A 24523-nucleotide genomic window follows, 5' to 3' on the forward strand; every position below is an offset into this window, starting at 1 on the left:
CCTGCCCATGATTTTCTTTTTTTGAGCATTGCTGGTTTTCTCATCTGAGTTCTTTATTTTATGCTCCTTTGCTGTCTTGTACCTGTAATGAACCCAGGGGCACTTAACCACTGAGCCACATCTCCAGCCCTTTTTATATTTTATTTTGAGGCAGGGTCTCTCTGTGTCGCTTGACCTTTTTAAATAGCAGAGGCTGGCTTTGAACTCCCTATCCTTCTGCCTCAGCCTCCTGAACTGCTGGGATTACAGGCATGTGCCACCAAGCCCAGCTGTTTTCTCATTCTTTGCTTGGAAGTAATATCTTTATTTCTCTTGATTGCTGCTTTGGCTGGCAGTAAAGGATTCCAGGATGAAAATAACTTTTACCCTGAACTTTGAGGTATTGTTTTCTTTTAGCTTTAGTATTGCTTATGGCAAGTCTGAGGTCAGTGTAATTTTTCTTTGTAGTTAAATTATTTTTATTACTCTAAATTATTAATATTTCTTATGTTTTCTTAAATCTTATCACAAGTGTCTACATATTACATTTTTATCTTGTTTTAATTTAGTCTTTTGGTATTCAGTAGGATGTAATTTTTGGAAAATGTGTACATTTCTTCAGCTGTGAATTTTTTTCTTATTTTCTCTTTCCACTTTTTTCTTTTCAAATCTTCATTGAAAATTTCTGCTTCTAAATTCCCTCCCCCAGTATCTCTTAACTTTAATGTTTTTTTCCCTTTGTAAAATGTTGTAAGAGAACATCTTGTCTTGATCAAATAGGTCACTTCAGCTATGTTCATGCAGCTCATATTTTGAATTTCTGAGATTTCGAATTGATTTCCTATTGTTCTTATGGATTAAGTAACATCTCATATGCTTTGAGGATTTTTTATTATACTATTTTAAAGTGTATTGTGTTGCTTCTGCTACTCATTCGGTAGATTTTTGTTAGTTTGTTGATTTTGTAAGGTTTGGCTCCTGGTCTTTTTATTTTTTATTCTCTTTTTTAAAGATGTTCCCTTTTACATCTCGGATGCTTGATTACTCCAGTGATTGTAAAAGGTGGGGAAGTGGTACTTGGTAAACATGGGGTAGTTTTGTCTTTTGTTTAGTTTAAAATTTTTTTGTGGGTGCTAGGGATTTAAACTAGGGCCTTATGCATGCTAGGCAGGCATTCTGCCACTGAGATACACCCCCAGCTCTGTAATTTCTTTTGAAAGATGACCTCCCTATCTCCTCTGGGGTTTAGTGTCTGTGTCACTTTCTAACCAGTCATAAATGTCAGTGCTGCCCTACTACTAATGTAGAAGAGAAAAAAGTTGGAGGAGTTTAATCGTTCAAATACGGATTACATAAATATATTTTCACATGAAGATTCAGCAGTGTATCAGATCCAAGTTAAAGTCTGTATTTGTATTCCCTTGTCTCTCCCCAAGTAAGTTAGTTTAACTAATTTGACATTTGTTCTTCCAGACTTTTAAAATACCACGCGCCTATATGTTTAGGGGTGTGTGTGTGTTTTAAAATGTAATGGCATAGAAACAGGAAAACATTTACTGACTGCTTTTGATGTCAGAGTACTTTTTATTTCATTTAATTCACCTAACATTTCTATAAGGTTAGACATTATTAAATTCTTAGTTTCATGGATGAGGATAAGGATGCTGGAGCAAGGAAAGAAAACATTTCTTGGATAGGTAACATAACTTGGAAAGGATTGTGTCAGTATTACATAAGGTATGTGTGGCCTAAGTGTTTGCATCATTTATTACTAGAGAATTCTGCAGTGCTTTCTTTGTTCACTTAGTATTTCTGAGAGATCTTTTCATACCTGTGAAGGATCTACCATCTTCTTTTAAACTCCTCAGTGTATATGTTCTAGTATTTTTAAAAACTATTTTCTTAGTGATACTATTTTTTGTTATAGTGCAGCAGTAGGCATTCATTCCCTTTTTAAATTATTAATACATCTTAAGATACATATCTCTGAGTGCCTTTGCTATGTCAAAGTTTATTCACAGTTTGTGTTTATACCTTAAGAATGATTATGATGGTTAACTCTTCTACTATAATAACAGTATGAGACCATTTACTTGTATACATTAGTGCTAACCAGTAGTTGTTAAACTGAAGTATAAAAGCATGTCTTCTTTTGTTTTCGCATTGATTATTAGTGAAAGTGAACATATTTGTTTGAAAATTGCCTATTTTATATTGATTTTTTTTCTGAATCATTGTTTTTTTATTTACTGATGTTCTTTTTTATTCTGGATGCCACTCTTACATCACTATGCTGCTTTTTCTTAAGTATTTCTCAGAATTTGTGGTTACTCATAACACATTCTGAGTCCTTAAAATTTTTTTAATCCCTAGTGTATTTTGCTATTGCATTTCGTATCTCAACTGTTTGGATCCATTCTCAACCATTCATTTCCAAATCTATCTCTTCTCTGTTAATTTGTGATGCTTTTTGTGTCATATGTTACATTTATTATTGCTCATTTTTGTCTTTTGGGTAGTTTATTCTATTTCCCTTAAAATTGTGATATAATTATTGCTTTGTCATATGCTGTCAAATCTGAGAGAGCAAATCATTATTTTGATTTTCAATATTTTGTCCATTTTTTTCCATTACATATTATCTTTTTTATTTTTCTCAGTGTTTAATTTTTTTTTTTTTAATTGGTGAATGAATGTTGAAACATACTGGGTGCTTTTTAGTTTCTGTTAAGAAATAGCAGTTAATTTTTGTAGCCATTTTGGATTGTTAATAAATTTCCTTATGTGCTTATATTTTAAATTATTAGAAGTATTTAAAGTGAAAAATAGTGTAATCTAGGGTATAAAAGTTATCTTTTAGTAGTTAACCAGGCCTAGAGGGATAAAGGAATTTGAGGAAAATGTAATTACTTGTCTCTTGGCCATAAAGATCTAAAATAGTTGCAGTTCAGTCCTTCAGTGCTGTCCTACTCTTTCCAAAGACTGTTCTTTGTACAGTATATACTTATTGAATTTGATTTTCGTGCTGTTAACAGTGATGTGGCTGATCAAAGTTTTTTTCGTTTGTTTACCAGAAGAATAGCTTCAGAATCCTTATCTTAACATAGAAAAGATGATAAAAAAGTTTTGAAGAGAAATATAATAAGTATTTGGAAATACCAAAATAAGATCCTTGGTCTGAATTTGTGAACCCTTGAAAGGGGCTTAATTGTACTTGGTTTATTACATTTATCACCGCATGTCTTTGTGATTGTTTTTTGCTTTCTCTCTTCCACTTCTTCCTTTTTCTTTTACTCTTCTCCCTTCTCTTTCTCCTCCTTTTTCTCGCCTTTTTAAAATTCTGGAGGCTCTAGACTCAGTTTAATATTTTCATCTGGCAAAGAGCCAGATTTCCAATAGCCCTGAATTGAGCATGCTGCTGTTGCTTAGCAACTGCTCGTGAAGTCTTGTGGCTATAACTGAATTATAAATAGGGTTACAAGCAGAAATGCAATTGAAATTGAAATTGAAAAGAAAGACTCCTTTTTCCTCCTTTACATTTGAATTTGAGTGATTTTTTTAATGAAGAGTCAGTTTTCAGAAATCTTAAACCATATCAGAAAGTCAGTTAGGTTCTGTAAAGGTCTGTGATTACACATTTGAAAGCCTGTTTTTGATTATTAGAATTAAAAGTCTATAATGGAGACATGGTAGTTCATGGAAACTATAGCACTTCTAATTTTGAGAGCTATACACATAGAAAAATACCTAATGCACTGTAATTACTGCCTGTATTTCTCTTTCACATATACATAGAAATCTATATACAGTAACATTTTATATTGAATTATATTTTTGTACTTTTAATTATGTCATTTCTTTACTGGGTTTTAAAAATTGTCTTTATAATAATGATCCTTATGAATGTTCATGTACATGAACAAAACCACCCTATTGTTATCATTGCTTAAAGAACAGTATATTCTAAAGTGGAATTTATTAAAATGTTAATAGAGAATCAAAACTTGAAGGGTCTTTTAAGGTCTCTAGTTTAATTTCCATATGTTTCAGATGGGAAGCTTTAGAGGTTAGTTAAATGATTTGCTTAATATCTCCCATAATCTGGGATGTGTTTTTTCTGTACTGCATTGATCTATCTTACTGATGCATATATAGCAGCTTTTTTTCACTTTTGCACTCATATTTCATCAGTTTACACAAAATTTAACTGCATTCTGTAATTTATAATACAAATGTTCAACTGAATTCAGTAAGAAGTACAGCTCATAAATAGGTTTAGGTGAGAACAACATGAGTCTCAATGTATTTATGAATACCATTTAAGACATTTAATGAACAACATGGGCTCATTGATGATGATGTTCAGAGAGAGATTATACTAGTGTCCAAAGTATAGTTAATCTTTTTGTCAGATCTCTACAGATTTGTTTTTTAGGTTTCAAATTGGATAGAGGAATTCTGTATAAAAAATATATATATCATAAACTTTTTATAATAGCTTCTAGCAGCCCAACTTTTGAAACTAAGGTTCTAAGGAACATTTGCCAGCATGAAGTAGATTTTATTCTTACACATTATTAATGGAAAATTTCAGAATGGGAATGTAAATTTTTTCTTTTGCTTATGGGGAAGTTGTTGGTTCTTTGTTGTATGCCTGGTATAAATCTTGCTGTCAAAAGTGTATTTGTAAAAAAATCTTATCTTTTGAGCAAAGATGTAGATTTATAAATAGAATTGGTAGAAAAATTATGGTAAAAATAATTTTAATTACATTTACAAGGAAGGAAAACCAGCAATATTGCTTTTCTATGGAAGACAAAAATAATTGGTACAAAGAGGAATTTTTAAGGTTTGTTCTTTATTAATAATTATTTTTAGTTGTAGTTGGGCACAATACCTTTATCTTATTTGTTTATTTCTGTGTGGTGCTGAGGATAGAACCCAGGGCCTCATGCATTCGAGCTCTGGCCCCAGCTCAAGGTTTGTTCTTTAGTTATGTCTGTAATTAAAGTTAGACATCTGTACATAGAAAATAGAATTACAGAACCATCTGATTCTCAACTGCTATTTAATTTTCTAAAGCAGGGTTAGGGATAGGAGTGACTAGATTATTGATCCAGGATGAAGTTTCTGGAACTGTCTAAATTTCTTCGGGCATAGTAGTTGCTATATTAATTGTTCTAAGGTTACTTGAATATTCAGTTTTTCCCAAATTCAGATTAATAGGTGTTTTGTGACTACTTTGAATAATGTTCTACAAAGCTTCATGCTGTTTTGGTTTTCTTGAAATAAACTGGCCAATATAAGTAGAAACTTTGAAAATATATTATATAACTGCTTTTAATACTACTTAAAAATATAAAGTATTGATAATCTGGGATTATCATAGAATTTCTCCTGTATTGTAGTACCTTATGCCAAAAATTTGACCATAAGTGAAATACTCTGCCACTAATTGTAACTCATAGGTGAATTCATACTGCTTTCCTGTGGGATGGTCTTTATTTCAGGTAAGTAAACAAAATCTATGTACATACAACATTTGAAATATTTTATTTTTTGATGTTATTTATTGTGGTGCTGGAGATCTGAGGGCCTTGGGCATGTGCTACCATTGAGTTATGCCCCCAGCCCCAATTTTTCTCTTCTTTTGGCACTGGGGATTGAACCCAGGGGTGCTTAACCACTGAACTACGTCCCCAGCCCTTTTTGTTTTTTATTTTGAGACAGGGTCTTGCTAAGTTGCTTAGGGCCTTGCTAAATTGCTGAGACCGACTTTGAATTTGCCATCCTCCTGCCTCAACTTCCCAATTCACTGGATTACAGTCCTGTGCCACCACATCTGGCCCCTAAGGTGTTTTAAGATAAAATTATATCTAGATTTTGGATATCTTTTGTACTTGAACATAATGTTAATAATAAATAAATGCCAAGCTACTTTTTATGTGAACTATTGTTTAAAATAAGAATAATTATTTTTAAATTATTATTGGTGAAACTTCATTTTAAAATCTAACCACTGTGATGTATAGATTAAAAACTTGGTGAAACTTCATTTTAAAATCTAACCACTGTGATGTGTAGATTAAAAAGTATTAGTTAATATATTGCTTGTCGAATTTTTACCCATCCTTCAGTGAAGCTTTGGATATTTAGAGCTGTCCTTGTGTTCCTTTGTGCTTTTAAGGTATTCTTTCCAAGCTTTATACATGATTAAGATAAGTCTTTCGTATAACAAGTTTCATATTAAGTGTTTAGACTTTCATAGTGTCAAATACAAAAATTCATTTTGCATTTTAGATAGCAGTGAACTAGACATTTTAAAAATTTGCCATTTTATCAAAACTCTTTGATGGAAGGTTTGAGATAAGAAATATAGCTTAGAACTTGTGCTTTACTAAATGCATTTAACATGACTTTAGCCTTTTGTTTCAGCAGCATTTAAATTTAATCTAAACTCTTAAGTTTTTCTAAAATGTCCTTTTCGTGTTTCCTCTTTTTATTTCTTCCCTTCCTTTTTTTTTTTTTTTTTCTTTTTTCTTTTTTTTGAGTTTGGTCATTTTTTATTAACCTGTAATCTTCATAAACTAAATTTATGAATTTCATTAAACTGGAATGTTTAGTATCTTCAGGAATTAAAATCTACTCTAGAATCAATTTGTAATATACAAAGAAACATGCATATTAAGCATTATTAGGTTAAAAAGTTGAATGATGGAATACATTATGTTATCTGGATAACATAGAATTTTTAAGCCTGTCAATTTTAATATTATGCTAAGCATAATTAAAAAATCAGAAAGAGCAGTGTTTTGCAGGTATATGTTTACATATTAAGTTTAACATTTACTTCACATGAACAGTTAGATAATTTATTTTCCTCACTGACAGTAATTAATTTAACTTGATTGAGACTATTATTAAGCATACCCTGTGTAAGACACACTATTTACTGTATGCTAAGAGAAGTTTGTTTTGAAGGCAAATATCTACTTTATTTAGAGGTCTGTATTGATGAGTTAAACTTTGTACTTTTAATGGATGCTGAATAGTTTTTTACAAATAAGTCAGATTTTCAAATAATTGGGAGCAAAAAGTGCTAGAGAAATATAGTACCTGTTCAAATTTTGAGATTTTTAGAGAGTCTTGAATTAATTAGAACTGTGATCAAGTGCCTCATTATTCGGGGGGGGGGGGGCACTTCAGTAGATATGTTATGAATGTATATGCGCACACACAGCCATGCACACACATAGTTCACAAATAATACAAGCAATACCATGTTACTTGGACGTGGCCCCTTATTTACCTTAACATTCATTTTTCTTTAATTGGCACCTAATATGAAAAGGTGTCAGATGAATATGTTGAGTGATAAAATCAAGGCAGATATTTTTCCCCAAGAAAATAAAGTGTTTTAGCTAGTAGTTTTGCTATTATATTCAAATGTATGCTAGGATTCATACTAGCATATTGTTTCTATTTTTAGGCTGTTGCCAGGCAGATTTAAAATTTCTCCTGTTATGGTTGCCCAGTTTCTTGCTTCCTGATTGGTTACATGATCCTGCTTTCATTAGCCAACCACAGTGACTATGCAAATTGCATTTCAGTTTCTGTTTCTGAGAGAGAAAAGATAAGATGGCTGCAAGGGGCTCCCTTTGGGGTATGTTTATTTTAAAGAGGGTTTGCATCATTATGTAGCAGTAAACAAACGTAGATTTATTTTAAAGAGCTATTTTAATTTTTTAAACTATTTAAGCAGACTTTATAAGACTGAGAAATGGCTGTCAGATTTGATTAATGGTGCTATGTTTTGCCTCTGTTAGGCAGTGTATAAGTGGGCATACTTTACGACTTTTTATAAGTGAGTATGCCAGCATGTTCATTTACATGTTAAAATGTTTTAGATTACTACCTTTACTTTCTCAGAGAATAGATTTTTCTTTAAAGAATTAGTTTAGGTGTCAGTTATATGTAGACAGCGCATCATTCTTTCAGCCAATATTTAGTAAGGGGTCTGTATGACCCCTTCATTATTATAATATCAAAAGTTATTTCACTTTTTTCACTCTTCTGTGAAGTGACCTCAGAAGCACACCACAATGATATCAGCATATTTAGAATGTTTTCTGACATCAAAGCTTTGGATGCATAAAATTCATTAATCTTATATTAGCTATCTGATAGAAAGTGCCAAAGTGTTTAATTAAATTGTACATTAAATTTGTGATTATTTCTGAAAGGATACTTTTAATGTACTGGCAAGTACAGTAAATAGTGGCAAGATATACTGACTGTATGAATAAAGAAAATATTAAAATGCAACAAATTTCAAGAAATATACCTCATTTTAAAACAAATTTATTAGCATTGGTTAATGTACAGTACACAGTTTTTTGTTTCAACCAGTTTGTAGTGTATGACAGTATTTCTGTTTCATTTAAGACTTTTGGGTCTTTCTGGTAAAAGATAATTAATTATATTTTCCATGTATAGCATGTGATTCACCTGTGTCATGCTCAGTACTGCTTTTTTAAAACTTGCTTTATTCTGTTTTGTGGTATCGCATGCACTTTACTGCCATCCTGCAAAACAAGCATACTATAGAATTATGTCTCAAATAATATGAGACATAATAGGTCTCAAAAAGTAACTGGATTAGTTAAGATGAGGTCCTAAGAGAGTGATGTTGGTGCAATTTTACATATACTGTATTTTATCATAAGTAAAATTACAGATACTCTTACTGGTTTAGAAGTGTGCACTCCCTGAAAAGTATGAATCAACATGCAGTTTTCTTGTTAGCTTTTTCCATGTTGGAAGTATGTGCCAGTAAAAGGGGTTATTTAAAAATAAATTTCAAAAAAATCACCTGAAGTTCTGCTATTATTTTAAAAACAATGTCAGATTTATTGAGATGCAATTCATATGCCATACAGTTCATCTGTTTACAGTGTACAGTTTAGTGGCTTTTAGCATACTCACAAAGTTTTGTAATCTTCACCATAATCAATTTCAGAATGTTTTCATTACCCCAGAAAGAAATCTTATATCCTTTAGGAGCCACTCCTCATTAAACCCTTCAATGCTTGGCAATCACTTTCTACTTCCATCTCTATAGATTTGCCTATTTTGAACATATGCAAATGGAGTTATTCAGTATATAGCCTTTTGTGCCTGGCTTCTTTTCTGTCAGCATATTTTAAAGGTCCTTGTTGTAGCATGTATCAGTACTTTGTTCCTTTCTATGGCTGAATAATATTCCATTGTATGGACATACCACATTTTTATTTGTCCATTCATTGGTTGCTGGACATACAGGTTTTTCAATTTTGGGCTGTTATGAGTAATGCCGCTATGAGCATTCGTGGACAAGGTTTGTATGGACATATCTTTTTGTTTCTTTTGGATGTATTGGTATGTTCCTAAGAGTAGAATGTGGAATTATATGGCAACTCTGTGTTTAACATGTTGAGGAACTGCCTGTTTTCTAAAATAGCTGCATCATTTTATAATCCCACCAGCACTGAAGGTAGGTTCAAATTTCTTCATATCCTTGCCAGCACTTACTCTTTTTGATTTTATGTTGTGGTGTGATTGAAGTGTTGTCTCATTGTACTTTGAATTTTCATATTCCTGATGAGCATCTTTTTTATTGCTTATGGGCTGTTGGCTTTTTGGTCTGTTTGTAGACCTGTCTATTCAAGACCTTTGTCCATTTAAAAATTGGGCTGTTTTGTTTTTTATTATTCTATCAGTTCTTAAATAATATAGAAATCTCTTACCATATAGATTATTTATAAATTTTTTCCATTATGTGAATTTTCTTTTCATTTTTTGATGGTCTCCTTAGCACAGAAGTAATTTCGATGAAGTCTGGTTAAAAGTTTTTTTTGTTGTTGTTATTGTTCTTTTTGGGTCGTATCTAAGAAAACATTGCCTATTCTAGGACCATAAACATTTATATTTGTGTTTTTTTCTAAGATTTTCAAGATTTAGTTTTTGATTGTAGATCTGTGTTTGATCCATTTTTGTATACTGCAAGAGACTGAGATCCAGCTTCTTTCTTTTGCTTGTATGTATATGATTGTCCAGCACTTTTTGTTGAAAATATTATTCTTTCCCCATTGAATGGTCTGGCAGTCCTTGTCTAAAATCAGTTAACTGTAAATGTGAGGTTTTACTTCCATTCCATTGATGTAAATATCTGTCCTTTTGCTGCTGTTTGGTTTACTATAACTGTAACAAGTTTTGGAAATCAGAAGTATGAGTCCTCCAGGCTTATTTGTTTTTCTAAGATCGTTTTGGTTGTTCTGGGTCACTTGCATTTCTATATGATTTTTTAGCATCAGTTTGTCAGTTTCTTCAAAGAAGATAGCTGAGGTTATGATAAGGGATTGCCTTGAATTTTTAGCTCATTTTGAAGAGTATGGTTATTAATAATATAGACCTACTGATTCATGGATATGAGATGTCTTTCCACTTAGTTAGCTCTTTAATTTCTTCAGTGATGTTTCGTAGGTTTTAAGAGTTAAGTTTTGTATTTCTTTTGCTAAATGTATTATTATTAATGCTCTTATAAATGGAATCCTTCCCTTCCCTTCTAGATGAGGTCTCAACTATGTTCTCAGATTGCAGATTGGCCTGGAACTCCTGGGCTTAAGCCATCCTCCTACAAGAGTATGGTGCACCCAGCTGAATTGTTTTCTAAGATAACTTTTTTCTTTTTTTTTTTTTTTTGCAGTGCTGGAGATTGAACCCGTGGCCTTGTGCATGCTAGGCAAGCCCTCTATTTTGTGCTATACTCTCAACCCTGTGATTTTTTTTCTTAATTTTATATTTGCATTGTTTGTTGCAAGGGTATCAAAACACAATAGATTTTTGTGTTGTTCTTATATCCTGCAACCTTGTTGAACTCTAATTCTAATAATTTTCAAATTTCTTAATATTTTCTATGTGCAAGATTTTGTCATCTGCAAATAGAGATAGTTTTACAACCCCCATCCTGGTGTTGGATGGTTTTTATTTCATTTTCTAGCTTAACTGTTCTCACAAGAACTGCCAGTTCAAGAACAGAAGTGTTGAGAGCAGACATTTTCTGCTCCGTGTAGCAGGACATTTAATTTAAAAAATGTAAAATTTAAGCTAGAATGGACCTTTGCAGGTATCTGTTCTAACCTCTTCAGTTTTATGATTAAGGAAACTTTTCTTGTTCCTGATCTTAGGGTGAATGTTTTCAATCTTTTACTGTTATGTGTGATGTTAAATGTGAGTTGTTCTCAGATGCCTTTTATTAGGTTGAAGAATTTCCCTTTTATTCCTAGTTTGTTGAGTGAATTCTGCTATTAATTGCCATGTTGAATTTAGCATAAGGTATTTTTTAAAAATCACATATTTGGAAGGCTGAATACTGAATACTGAATCTATTATCAGGTCTCATTTACTGTATATAGATAGGCCTTACCAAATAATGGATGATAGCAGTATGGTTATTGATAATTTGTAAAGTTCAACTTTTAGAGGTTGTCATTTTAATAACTGAGAAAAAGCCTTGGTATAGTGTGTGATATATACTTGTCTTTTGATAAACATCAGTTTCTTTTTTCTCCTTTCAAGGTATGTAGATTAAATAAAGGGGGAATTTATAATGTAGAAAAAGTATAAGGCAGGCTTAGGAATAATGAACATCAAATTCAAGATTCTCCTTTGTGTTTGGGAATAAGGGATGAGGAGGGAGGAGCATGCTATCTGGTAGTGTTGTAAAGGGCACATGATGAAAGAATTTTGTGAGATTTTTAACAGATTAAAATTTAGAAAAAATTTTAAACAAAAATGAGAAGATACCTAGTATTTAAGATAAAATTTAAAAAATGTGTATATATCCTAAATTGGATTGGCTAAAGTCAAAATGGATGAACAATTATATTACATTGTTAGGTTGACTGTTCTAATTAATGGGCAATAAACAGTAAAACAGATTATTAGTATTTATTATACAACACACCGATTATTTTTTATGATTTTGTGTAGTAGTATTGCAAATTCTCAAGCAAAATTTATCAGTGCAAAATAAAATCAGAAGAGTTCTCAACTGAGAATTGAGATTCTTAAAGAGTCCAGGAACACTTGGCATTTCTTAAGAGGTTGGGAATCGTGGATGATGATTAAAAGTTATTTTAAGAGGAAGTCATTATTGGTCAGACCTGTTGAATCATATTTAGTTAAGCCATTTAAAGAAAACAAATTTGAATAGTAATTATTTTCAGCATCCCATTGTTGAGAAAAAATGTTATACTCATGTCACTTAACAGCATGAATATAACTGAAGCACTTTTGTCAAAGTGATAACATTGACTTAAATTGTTTTACTTTGTATTTTCTAAAGATACACATAAGATACACATTTCTTTGAATTATATCATGCTTGTGTGTATATGAGATTTGACCCAGTAATCTTGCTACTTGCTAAGGCTTTTTCTTTTTTTTTTTAACCAGTACAAACCCCAGTTTATTTAGTTAAAAAAAATATATCAAAGACTGCCCTCAAACAAAGCATCTGGGTTTACAGTACTAATATGTTTCAATTTTATTATTCATCTTTATTTTCACACTCATTGAATTCTTGGTAGGTCACATGCCCTCATCTGTTTCCTTTGTTGCTGGGCAAGGTTTGTGATACTGCTGGCTGATTGGTATTAGACATTGAGCCAATCAGACAGTGAATTTCAGTTCTCTCATCAGAGTGAAGCGTTGAAGCAGCTGTTGATTTATTTTTCCTTTGGGGAAATTATATAAACGAAGAGTATGGCTGCAGCAAGCTCCCTTTTGGGTTTATTTGAAAAAATGACAAGGTTCATCTGCAAGGAAGGGAAAAAATGATGTTTATTTTTAAAAGTTGTTTACAAAGAAAATCTAATGCGTAGTGAATTTGAGAAAAAAATTATTCTGACCACAGATTTTCTATTTTTATTTTATAATATCACATTTAAAAAGCTGTAAAACAATGTAATATAAGAAAAATTTCCTTTCAGTTTGTGTGACTATTCGTAATCTACACATCTTATTGCTTCAAAAGGGAAGCTCATATTACCTTTTTGTAACTTGCTGCAAAAAGCAGTTAAGGAGAAAAGGATGTAGTAATTATCTACACTTTAAGTGATATACTGTCACTTAAAACATATCAGTAAGAACCAGACATTTTAATTTCATGAATTAAACTGAGTAATTTTAGTACAGCAGATAACATAACATTTTACCATGCTCTCTATAGTGGTCCTTTAGATGCAGAGTACTATTCATTTTTGGAATCAGAAATATATGACAATAATGGCAGATAGATATGAAAATAATCTTATTTGCATTTAAAATTGTGTCAGTTTTAGTTATGTTTGTCCATATAAGATCTACCAATTCTTTGAAATTTACATATGATTTTTGCAGATTCTACCTTGTTGTGTGGAAAAGTATATTCTTTCCTATTATGCATGTTAAACTCATTCCTCAGGTAGCAAATTTTCTAGAAACATTCATGGACATTTATTAAAGCAAGATATAGTAGCATAAAAGAGGTAAACCTTATTTACTTATTTATATATTTAATGCATATAATATGGATTTAGGATCTTATGCAAGCTATGTTCTAGATTACCTATTTCAGACAAGAAGATCCGGGTTTTTTAAAACTGTTTCTCTGATTTTATTGTTTCTCTCCTGTTGCTGGGCAGGAATCAGAATGCTGGATGCTGATTGGCTGAGTGCATGAGTCACTCTTGAACAGCCACTTAAATTCTTGAGCTTTTTCAGCCGGCAGATCTTAGGCTGGACAAATCAGCTTCCCTTTGTTATTTCATAACTATGATCCATTTGCTAGAAAGAATGAAAGGAGAGGATGGAAGGGGACAAAGCAGAGAAGCTAATAATGTTTTCACTTAAAGAAGAGGCTCATTGGGCTTCCTTAAAAATAGTTTACCAAAAATTGAAAAAAAAATGTAAGCCAAAGAGACATATTTGTAGGTGACACATTTTTCTCTGGTTATATTATTTATACATTTTTTGTAGAAAGGGATTTTATTAGTGTATTTTTCCAAAGTTCTTGAATCCAAATATACAGAATAGGGACTTAAAAACATTTTTTGAACTTTCTCATGAAAAAAGTACTTCCAGGAGAAACTAGTTCATTACGTCTTGTAGTTACTTCTAGACATGGCAGACATTTTCTACTTTCACATGTTTTTCCCTGTGGAAACGAGTTATAGTCCCATGAAAGCTTCATGAGTCTAATGTTGCCACCTTAAAAAGTAGCATTTATTCTGCAAAGTAATTTAATGAATGCCATCTTCAATCCAGATGACAGTATTTAAAATGATATTTAGAAGTGTTCTGGTAATAAATCATGGAGACTTGTTTGTTGGTTATACACCCTTCTTTAATGTGTATGTTCCTTAAATGTGCTTGCTTATGCAAAATAGATTTCTAAACGCAGACTACCGATTGGTTTGTACATTTGTGACTGAACCAATTTGAATTGGTTACTCATGTTACTTACTGCTTTGCCTATTTTTAAATTATATTTAGAATTCATAAAAGATGTGTAAATGACTGTAGTGTGCTCCCTTGTGGGTATGGGTGGTAGTTATTCTATTACACTTTTTGCAGTACTTTATTATTAATGAATTTATGGCACTTTTGATACAATCAACTTACCTTAGATAATAACTATTTTTATTAAATGTTATTTGGTCATGGCAATTTAATATTAAATGTGAGGTTTACATATTGAATTTTCTAAGTCATTTATAAAATGCCAGAAGTTCTTAGAGAAAATTTGCCTCAGACTTGAAAGTTTATTGCCTTAAACCATTATCCTGAATGTTCTATACATGATGATAACATTTATTGAATGCTTACTACTGTTAAGTGCCAGTGTTTACAGTTAATTAGTATTAGTTAATTTTAATGATAACTAGTTAAATCTCAATCCTCACTGAAACCTCTTTGGCAGGTATTGATATTATTTCCTTTTGAAGTAACTAAAACTAAGAAATTGAAAGATAAGTAACTTTCTTATTGTTACAAAATAAATACTGAATTGAAGTTCATATCTGTGAATCTGCAGAGTTCCTTTTCTTAATTGGGTTACTAAAAGTTATGAAAAATATATTTTTTAAAAGGAATATTTATTTTTAGTTGAAATTCAGGATTACTGTAGCTATTCATATAACATTTGAAGAATGTGGACATTATGAGGTTCTCCATATTTGAAAATATTTAAAAGGTAACCATGCAATTTGTGTTATAAATTTAATTATTTTACAGCTTTGGAGTTAGTAAGGAGAGTTGACTCCAAAAGTTGTATTGTAACTTCTTTCCAGGAAAGGTTTACGTGACTTTGGAATAGACAGGAAAGGGAAAACCTTGAAGTTGAAATTCTAAGACCTTAAATGCCTGTGATAATTTTGCATTGAGGTTTCTATTTAATTGAAAGATAATTTTTCCAAATAACTTAAATCTATTCTATAAATTAAAAGTCTAGGGAGACTAAAAATTATGTTTTAAGTTATTGACTTAAGCTGAGAGAGTAAATGCAGAATGTATACCACAACCTACAAGTGCTGTGATAAAGTGTCAGATTCTTAAGCTGTATTGGCCTCAAGCAAATAGGCAGGCTTCTTATTTTATGCTTTTTAGCCAAAGACCACCAGGAACACATTTGCTATTGAACAAGTTAAGGATTATTATTTATTGTAGGGAGGGAGGAGTGCTTACGTAGGGATTCTGTAAGGTACATCAGGATGTTAGAGGGGAAAACTATTACAGGATTTGGTTATAGTATAGGTTGGGTTATTTGGGGGAGATTTAAGGAAGTAGAGCCTCAGTTTGGATTGGGTAATGTTTGGGAAGCAGGTGTCTCAATAAATCTTATATCTGTATGAGCATACTACTACTACATACTGAGGATGAAGCTGTAATTGATAAAGTAGTAGCTATCACTCAGGTAGAGAGAGAAGGGTATGGGATGTTTGGTGTTCTTTGGGATGCACAATGATCTTGTCTGTCTTGAATGTTCTGTAAAGTATTTTTATTGTCCAGTAAGCATCAAATTGGTTTTTAAAGACATCGAGGCCTAACTGTAAGAAGCATCATTTATGTATTTTAGGCTTCAGAGACTGCTTTTTTTTTTTTTTCCCTCCCTTACTTTCTCAGGCCAAGGCTGTGCATGGTGGCGTAGGCCTGTAATCCAAATGACTTGGTAGGCTGAGACAGGAGGATCGGGTTTTCAAAGCCAACCTAAGCAACTTAGTGAGACCCTGTCTCTAAATAAAATACGAAAAAGGGCTGTGGATGTAGCTCAATGGTTATGAGTCCCTGGGTCTAATCCCCAGTGTCCCTTTCAAAAAAAAAAAAAAAAAAAAAATTCTTAGGCCAAAGTCAATCATTCCTGTAGGTAATGGTGAAAGATAACCAATGTGAAAGCATTTTTGCCTTCTGTACATCTTTGTTCTTAAAAGAATTGTGTGTATGTGTGTATGTATATGTATGTATGTTTTACTGTGAATTAAATCCAGGGCCTTATGCATGGTAGGCAAGTGTGTTAGCACTGTGCTCCATTCCCAGCCCTTCTTTAAAGTTTTATTTTGAGACAAGGTCTTGGTGAGATGTCCAAGATAGCCTCAAACCTGATCCTCTGGCTTCGGCCTCCCAATAACTGAGATTACACATCCACTATTGATTTATAACCTTTTTCCTCTCCAGGATCATATCTCTACCCTCTTTTATTTGCATTTATTGCACTGGCATGTGTTAATATAAAATAGTGATAATAGAACATCCTTGTCTTAATTCTTATTTTACCTTTAATATAATATCTGTAGTGTTTGTATAGATAACCTTTATCAAATTTGAGTGTTTCCTCTGTTCTTAGTTTCTTGAAAATTTCGAGTCAGTGTTGAGTTTTTGTCAAATGAATATTTTGAAATGATTTCTTTTGTTTATTTTCTCCCACTATTCTGTTTATGTGGAGAAGTGCTAAACACGTACACACACACAAACCCATTTTCCCCCTTTAAACAATAAATTTATTGTCCCACAATACTTCCAAGTTAGAAGTCTAAAATTAAGGTATTGTCAGGGAGGGCCTTGCTCCCTCTGAAGATACTATCAAGGATTTGTTCCTTGCCCCTCTACTAACTTCTGGTAGTTCCTTGGCTCGAGGCAGCATAACTGTAACCTTCACATGATATTCTTCCTTTGTGTATTTCTGTTTCCAGATTTTTCCTTTTTTATAAGGACACCAATCTATTCGATTAGGCCCATGTTAATAACCTTATTTTAACTTAATTACTTTTGTAAAAACATTGTCCATATTAAATCACATTCTGATGTATTGGGGTTTAGGACTGTTTGTGTGTGTGTTTGCACAATTCAAGCAACAAGAATCTGGTACCAGACATTCATCTACTGGGCACCTTGATGGGTGTGAACTAAAGCCAAAATGCTTAATGGCTTGCTTTTGATCAGTATTACTTGACATTTGAATGTGAAACCAATCTAGCTTTTTTTTTTTTTTTTTAAATGAGCTTCACTTGGTAGTAAGGTATTATCTTTTTAAGAAATGCATTTTTAAGAAACACTGATAAGCAGGATGCAGTGGTGTCCGCTTGTAATCCCAGGGGCTTGGGACCCTGAGGCAGGAGGATCGCATGTTCAAAGCCAGCCTCAGCAAGAATGAGGCACTAAGCAACTCACTGATGGGGATGTGACTCAGTGGTTGAGTGGCCCTGAGTTCAATCCCTGGTACCAGAAAAAAGAAACACTGATCAGTAACTCATAGATTTATAAATATACTGCAGTGTTATTCTTTTAACAAAATAATATTGAAAGTATGACATCCAAATGTGAGATACAACTAAATCACTTTGAGAGAAATTTGTAGTATCTGTGTATGAATTACAAAAGAGAAAAGATTAAAAACCAGTGATTGAACTTGAACCTCAAGTAAAAAGATGGTAAATATAAATAAACCTGCTCAAAATAGTAAAAAGGAAATAATAAATAAGTAAAAGAGGACTAACAAATGAAACTAGAAAGCAGATATAAAGCAGAAATATCAGCCAAGATAAAATACAACACACACACACACAAAAAACCACCCTATTTTGGTAATAACTTTTTTGATAAAAATCACCCTAGTTCACCCATAAAAATATATACTTCACTGTTTTTATAGCAGGTTCACAGAGTTATATAACATCACCACAGCCAGTGTTAGAACATCTTCATTACTCCATAAGGAAATCTTATATCTTTTAGCAGCTACCCATCTCTTCCCAAACTTTTTGCCCCTAGGCAATCACTGATCTACTTCCCATCTCTATAGATTTGCCTACTCTTAATATATCATAGAAATGAAGTCATTCAGTATGTGGTCCTTTGTGACTAGTTTCTTTCTCTCAGTATATATTCAAGGTTCTTTTGTTCAGTACTTTATTCCCTTTCATGACTGAATAATGTTCCATTGTATGGACATACCACTTTTTTATTTGTCTATTCATTAGCTGCTGAACATTTAGGTTTTTTGGTTTGGGACTGTTATGAGTAATGCTGCTATAAGAATTTGTGGATAAGATTTTGTATGGATTTACCTTTTTGTTTCTTTTGGGTGTATTCCTAGGAGTAAGAATTGCAGTCATATGGCAACTGTCTTTATCACGTTGAGGAACTGCCTGTTTTTCAAAGCAGCTGTACCACCAGCATTGTGTGAAGGTTCAAATTTCTCTACATCCTTTCCATCTTTCATTATTCTCTTTTGTTGTAGCTATTCTGGTATGTGTTATCTCATTGTGGCTTTGATTTGCATTTCCCTGATGACAAATGATGTGTTCAGCATTTTTTCATGTTTATTCTTTGTAGACTGCTTGTTGGGCCTTTTTTTGTAGATATGTCTATTCAAGACCTTTGCTTGTTTTTAAATTGGTTTATTTGGTTTGTGGGCTTGGGTGTGGTTGTGTGTATACATACATACACACACATATGTATATGCCAAGTTTTTATGTACATTTTATTTATGTCTCTTATTGAATTATAATTTGCAAATATTTCTCCCATCATATTTGTCTTCACTTTTTAAAAAATATTTTAAAACTTTTAATTAACAGTGTCTTTTTTGATGGTAAATGTTTTGTTAACATTAAAAAATTCTGTTTATTTATACTTAGGCTTGATTAAAAATATAATCTTTCCTTACATGTTCCTTAATTATTCCTTTATCTCTTTTTTCCATCCTCTTCTGTTTTCATTCTTACACTTTTTTTCCCTTATTTTCTTCGTCTATTTTTTTGTGCTCCTGTATCTCCTTTAGGTTCTACAAATCCCATGTGGAGAATGAAAACTGGTATCTTTGTTTTCTGTTTTTTCCAAGTAATTGATCTTCTAGTATGGACTGTTCATATTATCCCTTTTTTTGGTGCTAGGGATTGAACCTAGGGTGGCTTAACCACTGAGCTACATCCCCAGCCCCCCCCCCCCCTTCTTTTTTTGAGACAGGGTCTTGGCTAAGTTGCTGAGGGCCTCACTAAGTTGTTGAGGCTGACTTTGAACTCACAATCTTCTTGCCTCAGCCTCTCAAGTCGCTGGGTTTATAGGCGTGTGCTGCACCTGGCACTTTGTAACTTTTGTATTACATAAATCGAGTGCAAATAATTACGCAGCAAGGATTAAGTTTTTGGTTTGTTATTTCAAAATTATATGATGTAAGCTCTTTTTCAATTTGTAGTAAGTCAATAATTAGGTGACTTCTGTTTCAATTATTAAACTGATTGTTTCTTTTTTCTGTTTTTTTTTTTTAAGATTCAAAATGGATAGTATAGAAGAACCTCAAAAAAAAGTCTTCAAGGCCCGAAAAACAATGAGAGTGAGTGATCGTCAACAACTTGAAGCAGTGTACAAAGTCAAAGAAGAACTGTTGAAAACTGATGTCAAGCTTTTAAATGGCAACCATGAAAATGGAGATTTGGACCCAACCTCACCTTTGGAAAATATAGATTATATTAAAGATAAGGAGGAAGTGAATGGTATTGAAGAGATTTGTTTTGACCCTGAGGAAAGTAAAACAGAATGGAAAGAAATGTCCTGCGTTGTAAATGTTAATGTAAAAAATAAGCAGGATGATAATTTAAGTTGTGAACCTTTGTCTCCTAAGGCTATAACTCCTGAATCGGCCTCTAAACTGACCACTGAACCAGCTTCTGGTGATCCAGCTACTGTAGATCCAGCTTCTGGAGTACTAGCCTCTACAGATCCCATCTCTGGTGATCCCATGTCTGGTGATCCATCTGCTGATTTCTCCTGTGCTGATCCCTCCTGTGCTGATCCCTCCTCTGCTGATCCTGCTTCTAGGGAACTTGTCCCTGGTGATCTTAGCTCTGGGGATTCCACCTCTGGTGAACCAGTTTGTAGTGAACTGATTTCTGGTGAGCCAGTTTCTGGTGAAACAGCCTTTGGTGAAACTACTTCTGGTGATTGTGCCTCTGATAATCCAGCTTCTGGTGATCTAGCTCCTGGTGAACTATCATCTGGTGATCCTGCATGTGACGAATTAGCCTCTGACGATATGGTTTCTGGTGATTTGGCCTCCGGTAAACCGGCCTCTGTTGAATTGGCCTCTGGTGAACTGACTTCTGAACCAACCTTTGAAGCCACCTTTGAACCAAGTTCTGTACCAGTTTGTGAACCAGTTACTGAAACTGACAGTACAGAGCAGAGTAGCAAAGAAGATGATTTTCTTGAAAAAAAAGATGATGAAAAGTTAGACCAAATTCAGAGTAAAGATTCATTTGATCAGGAAAGTAAAGGTGATAGCAATATTGATGGCAGTGAAGAAGCTGCAGAAACAGACACAATTGTTTGTTCAGATCTACTTCATGAAAACGAAAAGAAGGTAGAGGAAGATCCTATTTCAGAGCTTGCTTTGGGAGAAGAGGCTATATCTAGTAGTATGGAAATTGACCATGGTGAAAAGAATGAAGATGAAAATTCTACAGACCTCGTAGAAAGCATTCATGAAAATGTTAAGAAAGATGACAAAAATGAGAATATCTTAGAAAGTACAGATTCTATGGAGACAGATGAAATCATCCCAATTTTGGAAAAACTTGCACCTGCTGAGGATGAACTTACTTGCTTTTCTAAAACTTCTCTCCTTCCAAATGATGAGACAAATCCAGATTTGGAAGAGAAAATGGAAGGTTCTTTTGGATCTCCATCTAAACAAGAAAGTAGTGAGAGTTTGCCCAAAGAAGCCTTTTTGGTCCTCTCTGATGAAGAGGATATTCCATGTGAAAAAGATGAGTCTGAAGTTACATTGCAAAATGAGGCACGCTCTCCAGGTTAGCAGATTATATAAATTTTAAATATTTTTATTAGTTTTAGCAAATGTTTGATAAAACATTCTGGTAAAGTTTTAAGTTTATATTAGTTGCAGAGGAAGTTAAGAATGGTGATGACTTTATAGAAGAATCTCTTAATGTATTTTTACTTCATAGAATTCAGAACTATGAAATGCTGTCTGTGAGCAGCATCATGGTAAATTCTAAAAAGGGAGATAGGTGGAAAATATAACCCAGTCCACTAGTGACTTCTAGTCTAGGAACAGAGATGAAATGGACCACTATAACACTTCGATAACAATATAAGTCAGTACATATTGATCAAAGTCCTAGCAACTGTTTTTTGCTATCATGTAGTGAACAAATTGCAATCTTAACAACCTACTAGTTAATTTCCTTCACATTTTCAATTACTCTTTCCAATAAAATCTTAATTTTAAATATATGTATTTTTTGACCAGGGAATGATACAACAGTTTGTTTAAAGTGAAAACAAGGAGGTGGTACTGATAGACAAAGAGGAAAACTTTTCTCTAATATATCATACTAGTGTTTGGAGGTAAATGACTTCATTTCTGAAGAACATATATATAGAGGTTAGGTAGGCGCTCCTTGGTTCTAGGGCTTTGAAGATGCCCCCAGGATGCGGATAAGAATTAAATCACAGACCATTAAACACAAGACTATAAATACAATGATAATATTAAATTGGTTTTCTGACTTTATGAGTGCACAGATTAGTTCAAGGAAGCCTTGCCTTTTGATATCTGTATATCATAGGTTTTGATCCTTGTAATGGCAGTACCATCTTTCCTACTCAGGCCAGAACATTTGGAACCATTTTTTTCCCTATCATATATCATACCCAATCCATTAGGAAATTCTGTTGGTACTGCCTTTGGAGTGGGTCCGAAATCCAGCCCATAATTGCTATCACTCCTGCTCAGAGCCACCATCAGGCCAAAAATGTTGCCTGGTACACCATAAGTGTTCAATAAGTATTTGTAGAGTAAATGAATAATTGATAATGCCAGAGAAACTTATTATGGAGGACCCTAGTTACAATGCTAAAAGCATTTTGATGGCAATAGGGAGGACTCTTGAAGAATTTCAAGCAAAGGAGGATGATATGATACAATTTGTATTTTGGAAAGCTAATAGAAAACAGTGTGGTGAAGTCACTAATTCAGTAGGTATTAATACAAAATACAGCACTGGGATAAGTCTTTCAGAAAGCATAATAGTAGTCATTGTAAAGAAAAAAGTTAGCCAATTATAGCTTTTAATTTAATGAATTCATACATTTTGTCTATGTCAAAATCTTGATGTTAGAGACCATCCATATAGTACTGTTGAATTCAAAGAGTTAGATACTAAGCCATTCATGTAACATACTTTGAAAATTCATTGTTGGGTTTATTTTTTTAAATTTGCCTTTATTTAATTTTTTGATTTTTTTTGTTATTTGCCTTTAGAGTTTAATTTGATTCTATGCTTTTAGTTGGATGTATTTAATGACAGATTTCATTTCTTATCTAGTAACCAAACTTTAATTTTGTGTCTCCCCCCCCGAAGGAAATTCTATTTATTGTGAGTTTAAGTAGTTTTTCAATTAGTTCTTAAACTGTAGTCTTTTTCTCTTTATATGGCAGCAGAATCTCTTACATGTCATGTTGATATGCACCGGCTGAGGTGATACTTTTATTCATTTTAATATCATCAGAACACAGAATGATAAACTGAAGTACCAAAGTCTGTCTTCAGTTCCCTTTCTAGTACTGACATTTACATGGTGTACTAACAGAAAAACAACATAAACCTGTCATTTTAGGCACTTGTTTAGCAAGTTTTTGTAAATGCAGCAGTTATGATGATCAGCATCAAATAATAGTGAAAGGTATTAGAACTAAATAGAAAAGATATTTTAATTTCACAAAAATAGAAAACTAATAACGTATTCAGATGTGCCTTAATAGTTATGGAGACATTATTGAATTATTGCATAGTACTTACTGTTATTAAATCATTAAAATCATAGTCTGTTTAAGATGACTAGCAAAATAAGGATTTCTCTGGAAAAGTTCAGCTACACTCAGAGAGGTGCCATTTATTTTAGACTTACTTTCCATGTATTCTCCATAATGTATACATTATTCTCCAGCTACTATTTAAACTTTCTTCTCTTTCAAAGTTATTCTTCAAGTCCTATTTATAAGGTAGCACTATTTATTCTATTAATTCTTCAACTTAATTGAATTTTGATTTCTCTCTTGCTAAAAAACCCCTTCCTAATTCTCAGGGAAGTGACATTGATGCTTATATGGTTAACGCCAGGGACATCTTTTCTTTTTCTTTCCTTTTCATTCTTGGATGACCTCTTAATAATGGCCCTTTAATCTTCAGACTTTCCTTAGCTTTTCAGCTACTGTGTTCACTTTCCTTTCTGTTTTTGGTTCTTTTATTTCTTTTGGAGAAATAGGAAGATTAGCAATTCTCCACTTCCTTCCCCCCAAACCCAGCATTATTTAAAAGGGAACACAAAAATTCACTTAGAAGTTAGAATTTGCAACTTTGTGTTGATTAAATAAAAGTTTTATAAAATTGAAGAAGATATATTATCTCATTGCATTATTACATATATTGGTCTTTTGTATTTATTTATAAATTATCCGTTTATTTCCTTTTGTTTTGTCTTAAATATTCTCATGGACCCAGTAGTCTTAAGGCAATAGATTGGCATGCTGTAGCCTGTGGGTCCCATCTGTTTTTTAAGTTTTACTGGAACATAGCCAGAGATGTTTATGTATTGCATATTGTTTATTGCTGATTCCTGTTACAAAGATTAAAAAGTAAGTAGTTGTAGAGTCCATATGACCCCAAAACTGAAAATATTTTTTGGCCATTTACAAAAGTAATTTGCTAACTCTTGATCTGAGGGAACAGTTTTATCCATTATTTCTTTGAAATGATGACAATGGGAAACTAAATCCCCTAATGTAAATTCTGTACCTTAATTCCTAATATATTTTTTTCACCTTAACTTACTGAAATCTTTAATTAAAGATAATAGTTATCAGATAGGTATTAGACAGTTTATCTTAGCTCTTTGTCATAGTTTTTACTGCTACTGATTATCATAAGACCTGGTCCCCACTTAGTGA

The 24523-nt window shown here is 32.7% G+C and overlaps 1 protein-coding gene across 1 annotated transcript in view; it reads left to right on the forward strand.

Annotated features, from left to right (window-relative positions):
• The window catches only part of ATF7IP (activating transcription factor 7 interacting protein), a 97794-nt gene that overhangs the window by 13217 nt on the left and 60054 nt on the right, over window positions 1-24523 (forward strand). Inside the window, 1 exon segment of the mRNA XM_079140035.1 lies at window positions 19825-21362. Within this exon segment, the coding sequence (XP_078996161.1) occupies window positions 19832-21362 (1531 nt within the window). The 5' untranslated portion in view covers window positions 19825-19831.

The sequence above is a fragment of the Sciurus vulgaris genome (assembly GCF_902686455.1).
Source record: "Sciurus vulgaris genome assembly, chromosome: 5".
In the NCBI taxonomy this organism is placed as follows: domain Eukaryota; kingdom Metazoa; phylum Chordata; class Mammalia; order Rodentia; family Sciuridae; genus Sciurus; species Sciurus vulgaris.